The sequence below is a fragment of the Eptatretus burgeri genome, chromosome 1 (assembly GCF_056783735.1).
Source record: "Eptatretus burgeri isolate ZD-2024b chromosome 1, Ebu_testis_v1, whole genome shotgun sequence".
Taxonomy (NCBI): domain Eukaryota; kingdom Metazoa; phylum Chordata; class Myxini; order Myxiniformes; family Myxinidae; genus Eptatretus; species Eptatretus burgeri.
Window position 1 is genome coordinate 44,109,329 of NC_140961.1, and position 20,235 is coordinate 44,129,563.

Here is a 20,235-nt window from a genome sequence, read left to right on the forward strand (position 1 = left end):
CACATTACCCCTATCAATCATAAGCTTCAGGAGCGTGGCTTGCCGGTTACGTTTCCTGGGAGGCAGGGTTTAGTCTGCTAGTTATTGTTGTTTTGAAAACGTGGTTTTTATGGCCAGCCCCGTAAATGTAGAAACGTAGGAAAAAAGTCGCGTGGGCAATCATATACTGTGAGAACTAGCTTTAGACCCTATGGAGTTAACACAACACAACACCACCCCCCCCTCCCCCCATGTGGTGACGTGTAACAATCTTAAGCTCACAGTTTCCCTACTTAAATGACATCAAAATATCTCCTACTCATCCATGGACCATGCAATACTATGCAATCCTATCTTCACTATGGGATTCCTCTATCTACCACCACAAACATAACAAACCCCCCACCCCTCCCCTGGAGGGGGAGGTTCAACGCAGGGGTTACAGTTCTTCAAGGTTTAATGCAGGAGTTACAGTTCCAGCTTTGCCACTTTACGACTTGCACCTAATTAGCCTATAAAATGAATTAGGGGCTGCGGGAAGCGAACCGTAGCTAACTTACCTGTTCCCCTTGATGTTCTGCACCCTTTAAACACAATTCAAATATTTACAGAACTCTTAGTTCCTTGCTCCAAACTCCTGGGGGGGGGGGGTAGAAAATGTCAAAAGGCACAGAAAACCCTACCATAACAGACAAACCCTTAACCAAACACTCGTTAATGTTTGTACAACCCCCTTCTAAAGACTTTGTTCCCCGATGATGGCCACAATACCCAACGTTACCTGCGGAGCCATCCCAATTTACCTAATCTAAATTTCCGTGGGCCCTGCCCTTCTGGTACAGGTTAGTGTCGTGGATCGGGTGGACCTTCTCCAACACACTCGCACATAAACTCAATAACCAATTTTTCATTCAAACCCTTCAAGACCATGGCTTAAATGTTGTTACACACATTTGTGATCCTCAGTTAGGCAGCGGGCAGGGTACCGTACAACCAAGATGGTGGGGGCGCTTCAGGCTGTGGTGCCCACAGTTCAAACACAAGTCGCCCGACTTGCGACTTCTTCCACCCCCCCCCACCCTTAAACTATTCAGTCCCTGACAGCCAAACAGCTCATTTGCTGTACATCCCACCGGGGAGGGTGTTCGCACCATCCATGCTCTCTCGGCCTCTCCTGGGTCACCAAGGGTCTCCCTGCCATTGGTCACCCAACCAGATCCCCCTCCAGATCCATCCCGCTGGGGAGAGTCTCCATTTCCAGACATCACTGGCTGTCAGGTACAAGTTACCTTGGGGGGGGGGGAGGGGGGTGCAGTCACCGCTTCTCCAGAGAATTCATTTTTGTGGACCCACACACCATCCAGCATGTCATTCTCTCTCCCGCTACCATTCAATTCTCAAGCATTGTAAGGCAAAAATGGGTCACTCTCGCCCGCTCTCATCCTATAGGACTGTCCCAATTTCTAAGCAAAACCAAACATTTGGGACAGTAAGTATCAAGGCACCTTATCCTAAGTGCAGGTCTTCGCAGGTTGGTTGGGTCCAAGAGTGTCATCCACCACTCCTTGTTTCCCCGCACCCTTCTAATCTACCCAGGAGCCTCCCTTTATGGGAGCAGATTGCTTATTATTCCAAAATCTTGTAGACTAACCTGGCTGATGTTTGGGTGCAGTTGTAGACTTCAAGCACAACCTTGATGAGGAGATGCAAGAGAACCAGGCCAGCCACAGGAACTGTGTCTGCAAGATTTCTTGCAAGAGGCAGTAGGATCGATGCCCGCGTCCTCCTCCAGGATCTGGTAGTCCCAAAGTTCTCACATCCACTCCCAGAAAAACTAGTCATACCTAAAATCCAGGCATTCCTGCAGCCTCGTGGACCCGTTTAACAACATCTCTTAGGTGCACCAGGGTGAGGGCAGAACAAAGCCTTGCTTGGCTGAATTACAACCAGGAAGACAATAATTCCTGGTTACGCATGAACGCTGGCAACGATACTCTACCATCCACGATAGACAAAAGCCAGACAAACAGCCACTACGGTTAAGGCAAACACCATCACCATAGCTGTCCTCTGGAACTGGAACCAGACTTTTTGGGAGCACAGCTGTTGAGTGGGCCAGGTGAATTGGTAAAATTGGGCCTCACGATTCCAAAACTGACCAGGCCCAACCACACTGTCACCATCAGTCACACGTGCCTTGAGGCACGGTGTCCTGCTCTCCACCAAGTGCCCTTCTAGTTTCTATCATGTAAGGATCTGAAAACATGCTGTGATGTCAAAGGTTAATTTTTACCGTTAGCCTGCCAACGTTGTGGCAATGCCTACTGTCTCCATCTTCCCAAACCAAACAAGCATCAATCTATTTTCACTCTCTTTTGTCGTCGCTTGCTACCTGTTTGAGCTTGCTCTTTGTAACTTTTGAATTGTGGATGCTTTTTCTCGAATAGTTTGCTGTTTTGTTTGCTGTTGATGTGCAATTTAGTCAGGCAGCAATTGCATTCTACCTCGTTTTTTGCCAACTCTGGTTTCTCATTTTTATCTTGCCAAAACTAAGTTTTTGCAAGATATGTTAGTCAGCTTGTTTGGTTTTTTTGTTGTTTTTTTTTTGTTTGTCTGTAATCACGTATAAAAAATTCTGCAGAGCACAGTTATCATCGGAAATTTTTGTAACTTCGCATATCAGAGGCCTATAGAGGTCCCTTTCAGCGCACAAAATTTTGAAGGTCAAGGTCAAAGGTCAACGTCACTTTGGCGCAAATCAGGGGGTCGACGAAACCCTTATTTTTTGAGTAATTTTGATCGGATCGTCTTCATAGTTCATGGTCTGGCGCTCAGCTGATTAATTTTTGGTGGCGATTGGCCTTGACCTTCATGGTTAGCGCCTGAGGTCAAACATATTTGACCCCAAGGTCAAATTTTCAAGTTTTAGGAACTATATCGTGTAGTACCTCAAATTGAACACCTCGATGAGTGCTTTCTAGATATGTCAAGCTTGAGACATTATGACGTCATTTGGTGACGTTATGAGGCAAACGCATATTTTTCATGGTTACTCTGTAGAACGATTCTCATCGGAATCTCTCGTAGGCAGATATTCCTCAAGGAATATCTCCTGGTGGATAGCAGCTCTGTTCACCTCAGTGTTACCTTAAAGAAGTCACACGTGGTCACCTTTTGGCAAGATACTGGTCACCCTGCAGGTGACATTTTTTTTTTCATTTTTTAGGTTTGTCCACTTGTCAAGGAACAAAATTCAACTTGTTGTCAAGTTCTCAGACACATTTTTGATGCAGTGTTGACCTATCCAAAGTATTGATAGAAAGTACGCTAAATGGGCAAAAACTGCAATATGTGAACCAGATGTTTTTGAGATCGTAATAAAAATAACTCAAACTAAATGTTTTTAAGCAGTATTTAATCATTAAAAATACTTTTCTGATGTTCATTAATACATGCAAAAGACAACAATAATTCACATTTTGATATAGTAAAACCCCATTTGTTCTTGCACTATAACATCACCTCAATGTCAAAATTGAGGCTGCACATCACTTATCTCAAGACTTCTTTTTAACATAAGTAGATCAAACTGCACAAAGTACCTTTTTTGGCTTGTATTTAGCCATAATTACACTAGCTCATGTACAGTTATCAACCGTAGTTCTCGAATGCAAAGATGTAATATGAAAGTACTTAACTGGAATATCAGTCTGTCTCATCTATATCTCCAGGTTTGTCCAGTACAATGTTCTTACATATCTCTCCACATCCACACAGGTCTGTGCATACCAAATGGTTCTTCTTGCATCCACATGATTGTCTGTTACAACCAGTTTTGCATTTACATTTCCTTAGCTCTAACAAGGCCTCTGGGGCTGGTGCATTTACACAGAAGACTGGTTTGAGGTGACCCTCTACTGACTCCCAGCAGTTGTCCGTAGGTGAGGGTATTTTGGGACAAGGTGCTTTAGATAACTTCCACACAAGAGCCATATAGAAAGCTCTGGAAGTGTGTGGCACTAACGTTCCTCGAGTTGGGGGTAGCTGCTGGCCCTCTTTACCTTTTTGTGCAAATAATGCCCACCTAAGTTCTCCAACGATATTCTCACTGATGTCTGAGGTTTTGTATATAGTAAACACAGATATCGCTCCATTTGATCAAAGATACATGTTGGTATCTCTTGTGTCAACCCAAATGCAGTAAATGCTTTCAGAATTTCATCAGCAGCTTGCATAAATGCTTTGAAGTGACTTGATACACCTTTGCCAGCAAATGATCCAGTGTTGTCTGTTCCCTTGAAAGCATACCATCCAATGAGTGCTTCTGTCCTCTTGGGTCCAAGTCTTTGGTAGCAATCTTTGATGGATATTCTCTCACTCTTTTTTTCTGAGAAGTATAGTTGACTTTGGAAGCAATGGAAAGTGACCTAAAAGGAGAACAAAAACATCTGTGTCAACTGAGAAGACATCCAGGGTGGATTGGGGGTTCTTGTCCATGACGTCAAATGCATTCAGAAGAACAATCTGGTCACCCTCCTCAAGGTTGTGCTGACCCATTGCCATCTTGGGCATACTAACAATGTCAGACAAAGAGTGATTAGCTTTCATTGTTGTATGGTGCATAACTATCACTCTCTTTGGCTTATTTTGGTAGTGACTGATGAGTTTATCTGACAGATACTCTGTCAACTCTGCCTTAGTGTTCACATGAGAGAGAAAGGTCTTCAGGTTCCTTATTTTGGTGTTATCATTAACATGATAGTGAACTGGTGTTGTTTTAACCGTTCGCTTCTGACGAGTTGTTTCCTTGAGAGAACCAGTAAGGTACTGATCAAAAACAATCCTGACCTCCTCATATGAGTCACTCATGTCAGCCACAATGTCAACAAACCTCTTTGCAAAGTGCAAGGCATTTGACATTTCAGGAGTTTTTGGCACCATGTTCACTATACACATTTCTTCAATTATCAGGACTGAGGATGCATCCCTCTCTGGTTCTGAGATGGCCAGGTCGTCTGGCAATGGTACATTCATAACTGCAGATACCAGTTTGGATTTGTCTGAGAGCGTTATCATTGATCCATCTGGATGAAAGTTGGAAGGTGGAGCTCCAATGAATTCTAACTCTGTAATAGCATCCTTAACAGAAAAGTCAGTTCTAGTCTTGCACACAACAGGTAATCGAGACAGCAGTGACCTCTCCTGTTTAATGGACACCAACTGCCCTTTGACTTTAGTTTGTACTGTAGCTCCTACATCCTTGAAGTACGACCAGTTGTTCTTCTTTTGAGCATCCCAGAAATTGACTGATTGTTCCACCATCCGAGTAGAGACAAATTTTTCCAATGCCTCTCGCCCCAATTTGTCACGGTTTTTAATGTTTTTGCACACACTGTCAGGTGTAACAACAGCAAATGTAAAACGATTGAACATATCACGTTCAACAAAGGGATTGCCCTGTCTGGTAAGTACCTTGGAAACATTTGCTGCAGATGAAATGATCCTAGTACCTTTTGCTCCAACAAGTTCATGGTGAAGAGAACTTGGCTGCTGCATTTCGATTCCAGCATAGTCTTTGAATTCCTGTACAATTCTGCAAAGTGTGGGGGCTATAATGAAGTACTTCTCCATGGCATGCTCTGCCTGTGATGTCAATAAACCCTCCTTTGACCTTCATCTTCTTGTGCTCCTGTTCAATACCATGGTCTGGATCAATCACAGTGAAAGGAACACTGTGTTTTATAATAGAAAAGTTGCCTTCATCTAAAAATTTCCATGTCTCAGGATCTGTAGTTTGCAGTTCCAACATGTCGACAACATAGAGTGGTCCCTGTCGTCCGTAGTTGTACTGCTCATGAACATGAAAATAAGGCAACAGCTCCTCCACCTCAGCCATATGAAGTGTCCAATTGCATGTCCTTGTAACAGCAGTAAACATCAATAGAACCTCAACCTGATTCATGTGGTTTGTTGGGAATTTGGAGATACCTTTTGCTTGTTCTTCCACTCATTTAACCTTTCAAAACTATTACAGGCAGAGAGTGTCTGATGCATTTCAGCCACTTGTGATTTGAATTCCTCCAAAGTGGAATCAGTCCTTCCATCTAAATATGCTGCAAAGGCATCAAGTACTTGGCTGATGTGGTGCTCAACAAATGCTCTTTCGTCTTCTGAGAAGATTACCTGTATGCACATGGTGAAAAGTGCAATCATTGTAACTATGTGAGCTTCAATGCATCTGTATATGTGACGACCATCCAATATTTGGCATACTGTAGCTGATCCATAGATACCAGCTTCTTCCCATGCCACATCAATGCCACTTCCTTCTATGTACTTTCCCAGGCACTTCAGTGCTGCCATAGTTATATGTAGACCTCCAAGCCTGGTGCACCAGTTTTCTTTATAATCCTTAAACTTTACTGCACGGTCATACAAATCACCATCAAGGGTTATAATAGGTCTTTGCCCTTCGCCAACAGTAATGCAGTTGAGTTTTTGAGCATGCTTTAAAATTGTGAGGAGCACTGGCCATTCCGTTGGAATTCTCCTGTACAATGGAGCAACAATACCAACATTCCATACTGGTGTCTTGTCGTGTATCAACGAATTGAAGGTGGACCAAGTGGGAGATTTATGACATCTCTCTGGCAGTGTTCTACATGCACTATTGCTCGTGATATTATCTTTGGAGGAAATCTGGGGTTCACTTGAAGTAGACCTGGCTGCTGTGGAAACATGTTGTGGCACAGATGTTTCACCTGAGGTTGGTCTGACGAGACCACAACTCCTTGATTGAATTCCACTGATTCATTGAGGCTAGATCCAACTTCAGTCCAAGAATCTGCATCTTTACGTTTATCCACTATCTGTACCACCAGAGAGCTACACATAAATAACCAAATAGTGTCACACTGTGTGTAGTCAGTAGATACCTGTTTCAGGGTGTCTAACATGTCGGTTACTTGAAGAGACACACTCGGACTTACTGGCTTATCACAGTTCATATATGGCATATCTAATGTGTTTTTCAGGGCTTTGTCTTGAATAGTCAAGTCAAGTTTGAGGTCATTTGTAATGAGAGGAGCACCATCCTCTGATCTCTGGGCAATCAACAAATCAGCACCATGAAACGAACCTGCATCACTTCCCAGGTCAATGTTATCAATTGCAAACAGTGGTCTGATTCCCTGCTTTACAAATGGAGGACTATGTACACCTTGCGTGTTGGTGTTAATATCATCCACGATTGCTGCTGCCATTTTCGTTGTTGTCCGCTCAACCTCATCATAGATAACAGCAACTTGCAGGTTATTCAGTGTCTCTACATCAGATGTGGACCGATTAGCCTGATATGAAGTCAGAGCAAGACCAAGTGAAAGTGGGGTTGTCTTCGCTTTTTATCCCCCACCGCGTGGCGGAAGGGGGATGTTGTTGTCGTCCGGCTGTCCGTCCGGCTGTCCGTCCGTCCGTCCGTCCATCCAGGCGTCAACATTTATAGCTGTGAGTACGATAACTCATAAACTCTTCACCATATCGATTTGAAATTTGGGTCACACATGTACCACCTGAAAAGGAAGAACCCTATTTATTTTGGGCGTGGCCGGATCCAAGATGGCCGACTGGGGTGGCCATTTTGAAAAAAAAAAAATTTTGTAATAAATGGAAAACCGCTTATCTGATTTCAATTATTTTTGGTTACTACGTTCCTCACCCCATGGGGAACTTTTTTTGAGATGATGACCAAATGGTGTCTTGTTTCCATGTCACCTCCCTCATTATCTGGAATATGTATGACCTTTTTCATTCAATGGTGGGGGATTCACCATCTCTGATGGTATATTTGAAATTTGCCATCGGCTTTTGCTTTGTATTTCACTTGTCGCTTCGACCTAAATGACGATATAATATGTTGAGCAAGATTTCTCGAGGATTTTTCTATTTCAATCTCTCGAGTTACATTGAGATTCGTATGAGGCGCACTGATCACCCATTTCAGAAATTGTTGTAGCTTCATAGGCGTATTGAAGTCAAGAAATGATCCAGTAAAATGTCAGTCATCCATTTCTGTGATTTCCCTGCGAATAATCTGAGATGCCTTGAACACTGTTTCCATCTCATCTCCTCCGACGTTTTCATGAATTTGCGTCATTAACTTTTCCTTGGTCAGTGTTGAGAAAATTTTTTCTGGCTTTGGTCCACGCTTTGCAAAGTCTATTCCTGGTACTTACTTTTTCCAGCAAGATATTCTTGATACGTTTCTTGTAAGATGTTTTAGGAATTTAGGGTGTGTTGTCACACCTTGTTCTTCAAGAAGGAGTTTATATGCGTCTTCTACAGAATTAATGTCAAAGCTAGGAAATTCTGATTCACTATCATCTTTAATCATAAACTCGACAATTTGTATTATTTCTATATCACACACTGCCTTGATAAAATATTGACAGTTGTCAGTAGTACATGTGGATGAGCCCATAGCTCTTGTTTCATTTCTCAAGCAATTAATATGATATTTCATATTTTGAGCAAAAGCATCTTTTTCATTGTAAAGATAAGCAAGTCTAGCAGCAACTTCCTCACTTTTAGTGGACTCCTTGATTGCCAAAAACTTTTTCCCCATGTCACTGGGGGAAACACTATGCACTGCACTATTTTCATTGCTTTGGCAAAATATGCAAAGCTCCTGATCAAATGTTTTTCTCGTTTTAGATGAAGAAGGCTCAATGCTTGTTCTCCCGCGTTTCTTACTTTCTGCAGCTGATGCTATGTCATCTTCGTATTTCTTTTGAGCTCGTACCAGATTACCTTTATGGCACAGAGACTGGTAACACTTTCTGTGGTAGATGTGTTTGGTGTCATCAGAAAATATCAGATCTCTCACTCGGTTTAGAATATCAAAATTCTGTCCGATTTTAGTCCAGTTCACAAAAGGATTGTATGGTCTCTAAGGACTTTTGACTTGCAACTGAATAGGGACCACCCACTGCCTGACTCTTGGCAAATTATGCATTTATCCATTTTTTCAAAGTTGATATGATCAAGCTGTCAACAGATGTATCTACAGCTCACCAGTTGTCTTGAATCTGGAAAGACAGATAAGATTTTGGTAGTATTATGATGCATACAATTTTAATAGTTATGCATTTTTTTTAGCTTTTAAAATAATGAAATGGAAACAGTGGCATTAAATTTGGTTTATTAAATAAAATTTTTGTGTAAAAAAAAAAAGTATATATATTCTGGCAGAAATATAGTTTGCAATGTATCTAACACATGTAGTTTCCCATATTATTGCACCCGATATTACGCGAAAGTTTAAAGCATTGGCATTTCAAGAAAAAATTACATAGAAACTTGACAACAAGTTGAATTCCATTTATTTACACCAAAACCTTTTGAATATGTAAAGAAACTGGAGTTGGCAAAAAAACGAAGTAGTGCCATTATATGAACAAATGCCGCCTGACTAATTAGTTTGTTGGGTGATACGATCCATGCACACTCCTCTCTCTTTAACCTTTACTGAGTATTTGGAGTGATGGTGATTAAAAACTTTTGTTCGTGAAGCCTTGCCATGCCATGATCGAAACTTTTTGTCTGTGTATTTGAACAGTAACTTGTGATTTGCCTTGCTTTCCACTCCTGTAACAGTCACATAACAAGGACATGTGGCACATGTTCTGTGATTTGTTTAAATTTTCATGCCCCAATAGCAACTTGCATTCCTTAATTATTTATTTTTATGCCTCCGCCGACAAAGTTGCTGGAGGCATTGTTTTCAGGTTATCTGGCTGTCTGTCTGTCCGTCCGTGCATCCATGATAGGTTTTCGTTACCTCGATTACTTAAAAACAGCTGAAGGGATCCAAGTCAAACTTGGTGCAAATATGTATGATGATGTAAAGATAAACTGATTCAATTATGGGGTCAAGAGGTCAGAGGTCCCGTTCGGTAAAAATTCTGTTATTTTATTAATGTTATGTTTTGTATCTATGCGTCACTTTTTCTGCTAAAACAAGCTGTTCAATCCCTACTCCCATCTCTTGGATCATTCTTGCCTTCCATACTAATGACTGATTTTTTTTTTTCGTGCTTATGTCCATCCTGATGACAGTGCTCCAGCTTATGGACACACAGCGTCCACAGCTTGGGAAACCATGGAGCGGCCCAGGCTGAGCACGACTCTGCGTAATTTTAGCAGCGTGAGCCGGGAGTTGGAACAGTTTGACAGTGAATCTGAATTGCAGGTTTGTTATGGAACACAAATGAGGACAACTGGGTGGTCATAGTGTGAGACACTTACAATTGCAAGTTGAATGCACATGGCCTTCTTAACAAGTTATGGTTTCATTCACATGGTATGACGCTCACAGGCGAGGCGTCTTGAAGCAGAGGACACCCTGACAACATCAGAGCTAAGCTGGAAACAGCTAGTTTTGTTTCTTAGTAGCCACGCAGCAAAAGCTCAGCAAGCAGTTCTCTCTGAAAACATCAAGGTGCTGTTGCAAGCTGCCAGTAACATTGGTATGTGAGGCAGATATGCTTACAACAGTTTATTTTAAATGACATAATTTGCAGTCAATTTCACCTGTAGCTCTTCTGTGGTTGTCATTGCGGGTCTTTCATCGGACCCTATTCTCACAACGGAACACAAAGCAACGACGGAATATCATACATTCCATTATGACTGGTGATTCCGCCATCTAAATCATGCTTTTGTTTTTTTAAGTAATTTAACCAATTAAAATAATGCATGTTGGGTGATGGGGATAATGGTTAGTTCATTGGTTGGATGGAAACATCAAACCAAATTGATAGATTTGGCAATTTTACTTTTGTTTTTGATTATCAATTGATCCCAATGAACTACCACTTGATTGAAAAGCCAAGCTAGAGTGGTGTCACTGCAAAATAAGTTGTTTATTCATTGGTTCACACGTGAATTACCAGAATTTTAATTTACGCGCAAGTCAAACAAAGACTTTATAACATCTGTTTGTCCACCACTATTTGAATTTGTGGAAAAGTCTGCGTCTGTTCCTGCATCTATCTTGTCTGTTTCATTGTTGTTGTTGTTGTTGTTGTTGTTGTTGTTGTTGTTTTTGCTTCTGTTTTTTCTAACAACACCTCAATATTTTTATTGCAGTTGGAAGTGAGCTGGATACTGAAAGCTTGGAAGGTGTGGCCGCATTCCTCTTTGAGGCATACCTCAAGTCAGCCAGTGAAGATGATGATAAATATAACAACAGCGATGATGACGTCAAGAATTTCACTTCCAAAGAAATGCTTCAACAGCTCAAAAAATCTTTCGGTCCACTTCCAGAGGCCGCCACTGCCTCGGCCAAGAGAGCTGTGTGTCATCTCTCTGCATTAGCTCCGAGCCCATCAGAACTCAAAGATCTTGTGTTGGCCAGAGCTGACAATGACCATCAGGTAAAAGGCAAAGGCCTGATAAGTGGACCCAGAAAGAAGAGTGGGAAACCTTTTGGGAAGCATGAAGCCTTCTCTAACAAGGGATTTGAACTGCTAAAAGCTGATTGCTTGCCAGTGTTTCAAGGCTCGTCTCGTCCGCAGCTAAACCTGGGCTATGGGGGACCTTTTGGGCAGTTGACAGCAGACAACAAACGAGTTGAGCATTTCGACAGAAGCTGGCTTGTAAATGAGGTCCGGAACTGCATGGAGATGACAGAAAACAGCTTACCTGTTCAAGAAGTTGGAGAGCGATTTATTGACCTTCTTACCTCACACAAAAGCAACGAAGAGTTGCAGGGAGAGGTATTTTTCAATTGGGTTGGTGGGGTAGCCTAGAGGTATTTGTACTCGCCTCTGAGTTGTATATCCTGGGTTTGAATCTCGACACAGCCATAAATTTTCATCTTTGTGTTTCACAGGCAGACCATTCTGTGTGCCGTCCCTTGGATGGACGTTCAGCTATCTGTCCCGTCTGCTGGCATTACTTTGTGGAGGCTAAAGATCCAATGATGGCCTTCGTGAAGAGGTGACCAGTTAATGCTGGCACCTTGAACAAATTCCAAATTCCTACACATTCGGTCGAGTATTGAAGTGTTGACCCCTCCAGGGTTTATCTCTAGCCAATAAACTCTTTATAGAGAAGTAGATGGCCCATGAACCCGTTGGGTTCCCATTGTGACAGCAGTTGATTAAAAAATCATTTCAAGGAAAAAAAAAGATAGCCCCAGCGAACTATACCGCTGAAGTTGTTTGCATTGATTAAATTCTCCCGAAGAGTACTTTACTGAACCGGGAATTGATTTTTTTAATAATTATTTTCATTGCCCGATTTGAACGAAACTTGATACTGCACACCACAGGCGAATGGTGAGTAAGGTGGCTCTAAAATTTTTGCGCTGTCGTGTACCGTTTTGGCTGTATTTCGGGAACATGCATACATACATACAAGATGAGAGTTTTAGTAATATATAGATAGATAGATGATACATGGTGGTCATGACTAATATTCTTTAATGAAGGGAATGTCATTGTTGCCTTTTTGTTATTGATGAGGATGAAGTCTTTTTATTTAAAATGGAAAGATATGACTCAGGTGGAGCATTACCTTTGACCACTATGAGGTGGTGTGCTATTCCCACATTTATTTTCACAAGTATATCTCGTTTTCGTTTTTTTTTAAACAAGTGCGAGATTTTTTTTTGCATCTGGAGGCTGTTGTACCAAATTGCTTAACATAACTGGCAGAAATCTTAACGATTCTGGTTAATACACATTTGTCTCAACATGTGGTACAGTGTAAAGATATCGATTTACCCTGAATCATTGGATTTCCACCAACATGATGTTGCACGATTGATGTTGCACACAATCCATAACTTGTAAAAAGGACAAAAGTGCTCATCATCAAACTTGCATGAAATATTAGTCAGCACACATTCTGCAAAATGTGATATTTTTCGGACAAATGGGAGGTTGCATCATTTGACAGGTCACCCACCTTCAAAGACGAGGTTGACTTTTATTAAACCTTTCATTTTTATGGTGTTAAATGTTGTTGGACAACAAAGACAGAGCTATTCGAGACCTTCAAAACATGAGAGACAATCTTTACATGTCAACTCAGAGTAAAATTATGGCACATTGAAATTTGCCTGGGGTCAAGGTTGGGTCAAATTTCAGTGACCTATATTTGAGGAATTGGCTGTTTGATTGACCTGCATTTTGCGTCATTTTGGTGACCCTGTACCATCCATATCAATCTACTTGCCAATTTATCTGAAAATCCATGGGAGTCGCATTCCCATGTGCATTCATCATTCACAACTTGTGTATTATTCATTTTCACTGATGCCGCATAAAGAAGAACCTCAAAAAAGCAAAGTTTCACTGATCACATCATTTAATCTACCTTGAGGCATTGCTATCATCATACATTAATTTGCACTTCAACTTATGTTGTTTTTTCTCCCTCTACTTTTTCTGTTTATCACCTAGATGTTCGAACTGTTGGGCCCAAATGGAATTGACCTGATCTCCAAGCTGCTCGAACATAGAATTGATATCCAGAACAACATGAAAAACCAATTCAACATTATTGGTCTTCAAAGTAAGACTTGACTGGTCAAGGAAGTGTAACGAGATGTTTGAGTGGAAACAGGATTCGTGTTTCTCTTTTTTCCCTTTCCTACCCTATAAAAAATTTTTGTTTCTTTTTGCATGCATGTTTTTTGTTCCCTTTCCACTTTTCTTTTGCTTTTAAGGTGCATTTAATTTGTGACTTTTGTGTATCGTACGCACACTGGCTTTCCCTTCTAGATTCCCACTTTTCCTTCACCTCTTCCTTGTGGCTTCCTATCCCTCCTTCCCCTTTCCCTTTTGGCTTTGCACCACTTCTTTCACTTTCTTCTCTGGCTCCCTATGTTTCATCTCTCTCTCTCTCTCTCTCTCTCTCTCTCTCTTTCTCTCTTTCTCTCTTTCTCTCTTTCTCTCTTTCTCTCTTTCTCTCTTTCTCTCTTTCTCTCTTTCTCTCTTTCTCTCTTTCTCTCTTTCTCTCTTTCTCTCTTTCTCTCTCTTTCTCTCTTTCTCTCTTTCTCTCTTTCTCTCTTTCTCTCTCTTTCTCTCTTTCTCTCTTTCTCTGTTTCTCTCTTTCTCTCTCTCTTTCTCTCTTCTCTCTTTCTCTCTTTCTCTCTTTCTCTCTTTCTCTCTTTCTCTCTTTCTCTCTTTCTCTCTTTCTCTCTTTCTCTCTTTCTCTCTTTCTCTCTTTCTCTCTTTCTCTCTTTCTCTCTTTCTCTCTTTCTCTCTTTCTCTCTTTCTCTCTTTCTCTCTTTCTCTCTTTCTCTCTTTCTCTCTTTCTCTCTTTCTCTCTTTCTCTCTTTCTCTCTTTCTCTCTTTCTCTCTTTCTCTCTTTCTCTCTTTCTCTCTTTCTCTCTTTCTCTCTTTCTCTCTTTCTCTCTTTCTCTCTTTCTCTCTTTCTCTCTTTCTCTCTTTCTCTCTTTCTCTCTTTCTCTCTTTCTCTCTTTCTCTCTTTCTCTCTTTCTCTCTTTCTCTCTTTCTCTCTTTCTCTCTTTCTCTCTCTCTCTCCCCTTCACACACATTTCCTTTCCCTTTCTGCTCTGGCTTGCTATCCTTCCTTTGCTTTTCCGCTCTGGCTGCCACCCCCTCCCTTCTCCACCCTCCTGTCATGCCACCCACTGTCATTTTGCTTTGTTTCTATTTTTTCTCTGGCTTCCGGTTATCTCCTTTCCCTTTCCATTACACGATTGCTTCAGGTTTCTAGCCTCTCCTTTCCATTTCTCAAATGACTTCCTGCCCTCCTTCCCGCTTCTGCCCATCAACACATTTTGACTGCTTTATTTTTGGCTAAGCCATACCTTTTCACCTTTCCTTCAGATGGTACAGTTAGAAGTGAACCCACTGCATCTCGTGCTTACATATTCTCTCAAGTGAAGATTCAATCTGAGGAGGAGCGATTGCTGGAGAAAGCAATGCATAAGGAGGAAAAGCGGCTCACTCGGCATGAGAAGCATTTACAAGATTGTGCATGGGATGGGGAAGACAAAAAGGAGGCATTATTTGAACCTCAACTTCTCCGTAAACAAAGGTTAACTCTGATGCTTGTCCACTACATTTGTCCAAACTATTATTTCTCTCATTGCTTCTTTTGACAAGTTGTGAGGGGATTGTGTATACACATGCTTATGGGCATGTCATCGAAAAGAGGCCAATTTGGTTTTCCTTCCTTGCTTTGTTCTTCTCCATGGTGTTCATGTATGACAGGCAGTTTGCACTGGCGAATGCACGAGTTTCTCCAATTTTTGAACCCCGCTCTTGGCAGGAAGACTGTGTGATTCACTATCCCAATGTATATGATGCCCTAGCTGAGGCCCGGAAGAAATCTTCTTATATTGGTGGCTCCAAGGTTGGTCTTCAATGTGCACCTTTATGTTGTCTCTGTTGCCCATTCTTTCTCCTCATTTTGCTTCTTTTTTAGACTTGTGGAGGTGGTCTGAGGCCGAGATGCAAGAATTTATCTCCAACTACTTGAACATTATTATGTAACACAGGAAGTTGATTCACCTGTTAAGAGAGTAGTGGATGGTGTTTTTTTTTACATTGCCTGCATTCCATTTAAAAATAAACTTCTTGTATAATACGCAACTTTCAAAACGATGTATGAATGCTAATGAGGCCTTTCACCCATGTGCAGTGGGTTTTCAGTGACTCACTTCCACTAACTGGGGCACTTTTAACCTGCCATTGTTAGGGTGACATCTGAAATTCAAATAGTTGTTTTAACATAATTTTCAGCATTTAAATGAAAGAGTGGCAATTTCAAAATGGATAACCATAATTGTTTTGTTCCTGGATGCAAATCGCTCACTTAAATATAGGAAATACGAGAAATGTTTGTTGATGCAAGGTGTCGAGTTCGTACCATTTCCTCTTAATGCAAGCGAGCGAGTGGCGACATTGGAACACACACATCAGTTCTCTCGCCGGCTCCCTCACATGTAACTGCCGAAGGTGATCTGAGGACTTCGGTCTTGGCGACTAATGAGAGAATCGGAGAGGGAAAATTCACGAAGACTCTGAGTGATGATGTTCGCCGTAGAACATGCGTCCGAGAGGGATCGCGGAGGGAACCTATGAGTTCGGCTTGCTACCTATGAGCGACGTTATGAGGCGGACCGAGACACCTGCACGTCCGCCAGGAGTCCAGATGGCTTTGAAGCCTCTTGCCCAAGTGGCGAACATCGAGAGAAAGACAAACGTGGCCCGTTGCTGTTTGAATCGACACTGCAAGGCGGGTCAAACCTCTGGTGCGTCTGCCAGGACCTCACATGATTTTGGATCATCTTCGCTGAAGGCAAACATTGAAAGGCGAAGAACAAATGAGCCTTGTCAATCGCGTATCTACTGGACTCTTGAGCAGGCTACATGGCAGACCTCATACCCAGAGGGGAGGAGCCTTTGATGGAGCGGGGAGGATATCTATAATCAGGATGGGAGGGGCTATGAATGGATATGGAAACATGAATGCCCTTGAAACGATGCTCAAGGCCCAGTCACACCTTGACGTTTTAGCCAGCAATGGCAACGTATTAAAATGTATGTAAAACGCTGGCTTACGTTGAACTTTTGACTTTTTTTTTAAGATTCGGACGTATTCATAACGAGTTTGTCGTATGCATAACATATTAGTAACGGACACAGAACGTTTCGTTGTGTTATAGCTAACTTATACCAACGAATGCTGAGCCTGTTGTCGGCCTTCCCAACCTATGCCCAACGATAGTCTAACTTATGCATAGCGCGCTGCACGCATCGCCGACGATGACGTGACGTAGCTTATTAAAAGGCTGTCGCACAACAATTCAAATCATAACCGCCGCAGAAATGGAAGTGTCAACATCGCAGTCACACCTTGGCGATCTTGCCAGCGTATGCCGACCTCTGAAAAATGCGTCTAAAATGCTGGTGCACGTCGAATACGTAATGGGTAAGTTTGGTATGCGTGAATAAAACGCTAAAGTACGCTATCATACATCGTATTAAGTGGAGTACGTCTTGTAATTATAAACGTGTTAAACATTTTACGACGTACTTGCCGTATGACACACGTTCCGCATCCGATGGGAATAAGTTGTACGCACGATATGCGAACGTTGGCACACGTCGACAAAAGTTACTTGTAAGGTGCTCATAAGTCGAAACGCTCAAGGTAATGGTTAGCGTCAGTGTTCCAGACTCCCTGTTTTTTATTTTATTTTTTTCTTCTTCGGTATGACAGTGATGTCGACACTTCGATTTCGAGTGCGGTTATGATTTAAATCGTTGAGTGGCAGCCTTTTAATTATATTATATTATAACCGCACTAGAAATCGAAGTGTCGACATCACCGTCATACTGAAGAAGAAGAAAAAAAACCCCAGGGAGTCTGGAACACTGACGCTAACCATTACCTCGACATGTTTCGACTTATGAGTAACTTACAAGTAACGTGTGTCGACGTGTGTCAACGATCGCGTAACGTGGCTACAACTTATGGCCAGCGTTATGCGGAACGTGTGAGTCATACACTGGCATAAGTCTTAAAATTTCAAGCATGGAAAATTTGAGGACAACCGAAAAGTACAACGGTTAAAGCCAGCGTACTACGACGTATGGCAGTGTTTTTCAGCGTGCTCTCAATGTTATCAAAACTTACCCATAACGTATTCGACGTGTACCAGCGTTTTACACAAATTTTCCAAAAATCGGCATAAGCTGGCTAAAACGTCAAGGTGTGACTGGGCCTTAACAGTGGGTCCGAGAGAGCGAGACGGCGCTTTGTGAACAGATGTGGCTCCGATGAACCACTTGAAACTCGGGACGCCAGAAGCGAAGGATTGAAAGAGGATGGGATTGCGTGGCCACGGTTAAGAGGCCCACTGGGATGTGGAGAAGGTGAAAAAGAAATGTGTACGGCTCTGTGATGTGCGATTAAGGACGGCGCTGTGAGGTGGACTGTGGTGATGCAGCAAGACACCAGGAAATTCTGAGGTATCGACCCTGATGGCAGATGGCAGCCCTGGTAAAGTATGAGTGTGATGCTGTGTGACTTATACACGATCCGCAGTCTTGGGCGAGTTGCGGAGGGGACTTCAGTTGAATGGGTGGAGGTGATGAAGACGGAGCACGAGAAAACGACAGAACATTTTGTTTTGATAAAAAAAATATCTCAAGAAAAGAGTCTCAGGCCTTCTATAGGAGAAACCCTATGTCTGTGCGGCCACTCCGAGAAGCAGAATAGTGCACTGTAAAAAATAATGACTGCACCTTCTCAAGCGACGAGAATCACCTTGCGAAGAGATGATTATCCACCAAAGCAAGAAGCTGTAAGGGTGTTAACTGTCTCTCCACCATCAAACACAACACTCCAGAGATGAAAACGACAAATGAAAACCTGAATTGTTGAGGAGAAGAAGATTATCCTCTAATGCAGAATGTATTCCATACATGAGGCATGGGAGAGGAAAGGTAAGGGTGAGCAGTTCAGGAACCAGCTGAAAAAAAAAAGAAATTTGCTACTAGGGCAAAGAGAGTCCCTCCTGATAAATTGGAGAAGGTTTGTTCAACAATTAATAGATCTTTAGATAAAGATAGAATCGAAGAAATTACATCCACAGCAAGGCAACAAGTGGCAAGAAAGATTAGAGTGAGGGGAGCTCAGTCCTCGTTTGAAGGTGAAAAAATGGATGGCAGGGATTTGGCCAAGATGGCATGAGAGGAAGTTTAGGCTGTGCACCGAGATGGGGAGCCAAACCCCGACATAGAGCCAGTCCAATGGTGGCAAAGAAAGAGTGTGGCAAAACGGGTGAATGGGGGTGTTCCCATGAAAGAGAGGCAAGACCAATTCAGAGACAAGGACCAGGTGACTCAGGCATAAAGGGGAATAGAGTGTAAAAGGTGGATAATTATGGGCAGAAAGATGAGGGAGAGGAGGAGGGTGAAGATGATGAAGAGCAGCGTAGGTTGCAAAAATAGTTGGCGAACAAAATAGAAGAGATAAAACTAAGAGAGAGACCAGAACTCCATCGCATAGAAAACAACAAACGGAGAAAAATCTTAGTAAGGCGGACCAACTATTCAGTTAGAAAACTGATTTCAAAATTATCCACCTTGAAGGAAATTAATATCCTGTGTTTTGCAGCAGCGCTCGTCATTCAAGAAAAGGTAATGGGCAAACAACACCAGAAGAAGAAAAAAAAAACCAGGACCCACAAATAGAAGCCAAATTCCACCATGGAAACAGAGATTAGAGACACAAAGAGAGTAACTGAGGAAGGAAGTTGATCAGATACAACAGTTCAGGAAAGGAAATAGAAGCCCAAAACTAAAAAAAGAATCCAAAGAATATAAAAACAAACAAGTCTGAAGATGACAATGGTTCACGAGCGGTATTTGACGATGTAGATTGTTTCAGAAGTCAAGGATGAGACAATGTGATAATGTTTGACCAAGTTATAAAAATGATCAACATGATGTGGTACGGGTGACAGGTTATTAGCTGCAAAATGTCGAAAACCCGGTTTCGTTCAACAACTTTCAAAATTTGGCCTTTGCATAACCTTTAAAGGTCACAAAACAATGTTGTGGACATTCCAGGAACAATATAACGTCATATAGGCTATATGGCATTTCGCACTCCTCGGATTATCCATACTTTGATGAAATCAGCGTAAAAACAAACTTGAAGGGGGCGCCACGGGCAAGGTGTTCAAGATAGAGCAAAATGGTTTCAAGACTTTAGGTGGGGAATGACCTCAAGATTATGCATAAAAAATAGTCATCCTAGTTCTCAAAGTTTGGGCGGTCGTATGATTTTTTTTATGTCAAAATTCGCAATTTTCTAAGTTTTTGACCTTGTCACCTTGACCTTGGGATGAAAATGAAAAATTGGACGACAAATTTTAGATAATTCATTTTGCTATTCAAATACCGAAGAACCCATTCCATTCAGTCAATTCCCTCGGAGAAGATAGATTTTTAATCCGACTACCCCCTAAAAATGTCTATTTTTTGGGCGTGGTTCCGCCCACAATGGGCGTTGCATGCCCTCATCCGGGAAAACACAACTAGACATTGATATCGGATCAAAGTCCACGGAGTTATGCTCTGGACAGACAGACACAGACAGACACAGACAGACAGACAGACACAGACAGACAGACAGACACAGACAGACAGACAGACACAGACAGACAGACAGACACAGACAGACAGACAGACACAGACAGACAGA

At 42.0% G+C, this 20,235-nt stretch overlaps 1 protein-coding gene across 1 annotated transcript in view; it reads left to right on the forward strand.

Moving 5' to 3' along the window:
* The first annotated feature begins 1,758 nt into the window (after positions 1 to 1,758).
* ASCC3 (activating signal cointegrator 1 complex subunit 3) overlaps positions 1,759 to 20,235 on the forward strand; it is a 148,303-nt gene continuing 129,826 nt past the window's right edge. Inside the window, exons 1-7 of the mRNA XM_085851423.1 lie at positions 1,759 to 1,777; positions 10,093 to 10,225; positions 10,352 to 10,502; positions 11,125 to 11,753; positions 13,446 to 13,557; positions 14,841 to 15,051; positions 15,228 to 15,369. Of these exons, the coding sequence (XP_085707549.1) occupies positions 10,136 to 10,225; positions 10,352 to 10,502; positions 11,125 to 11,753; positions 13,446 to 13,557; positions 14,841 to 15,051; positions 15,228 to 15,369 (1,335 nt within the window). The 5' untranslated portion in view covers positions 1,759 to 1,777; positions 10,093 to 10,135. The remainder of the gene's footprint in view (positions 1,778 to 10,092; positions 10,226 to 10,351; positions 10,503 to 11,124; positions 11,754 to 13,445; positions 13,558 to 14,840; positions 15,052 to 15,227; positions 15,370 to 20,235) is intronic.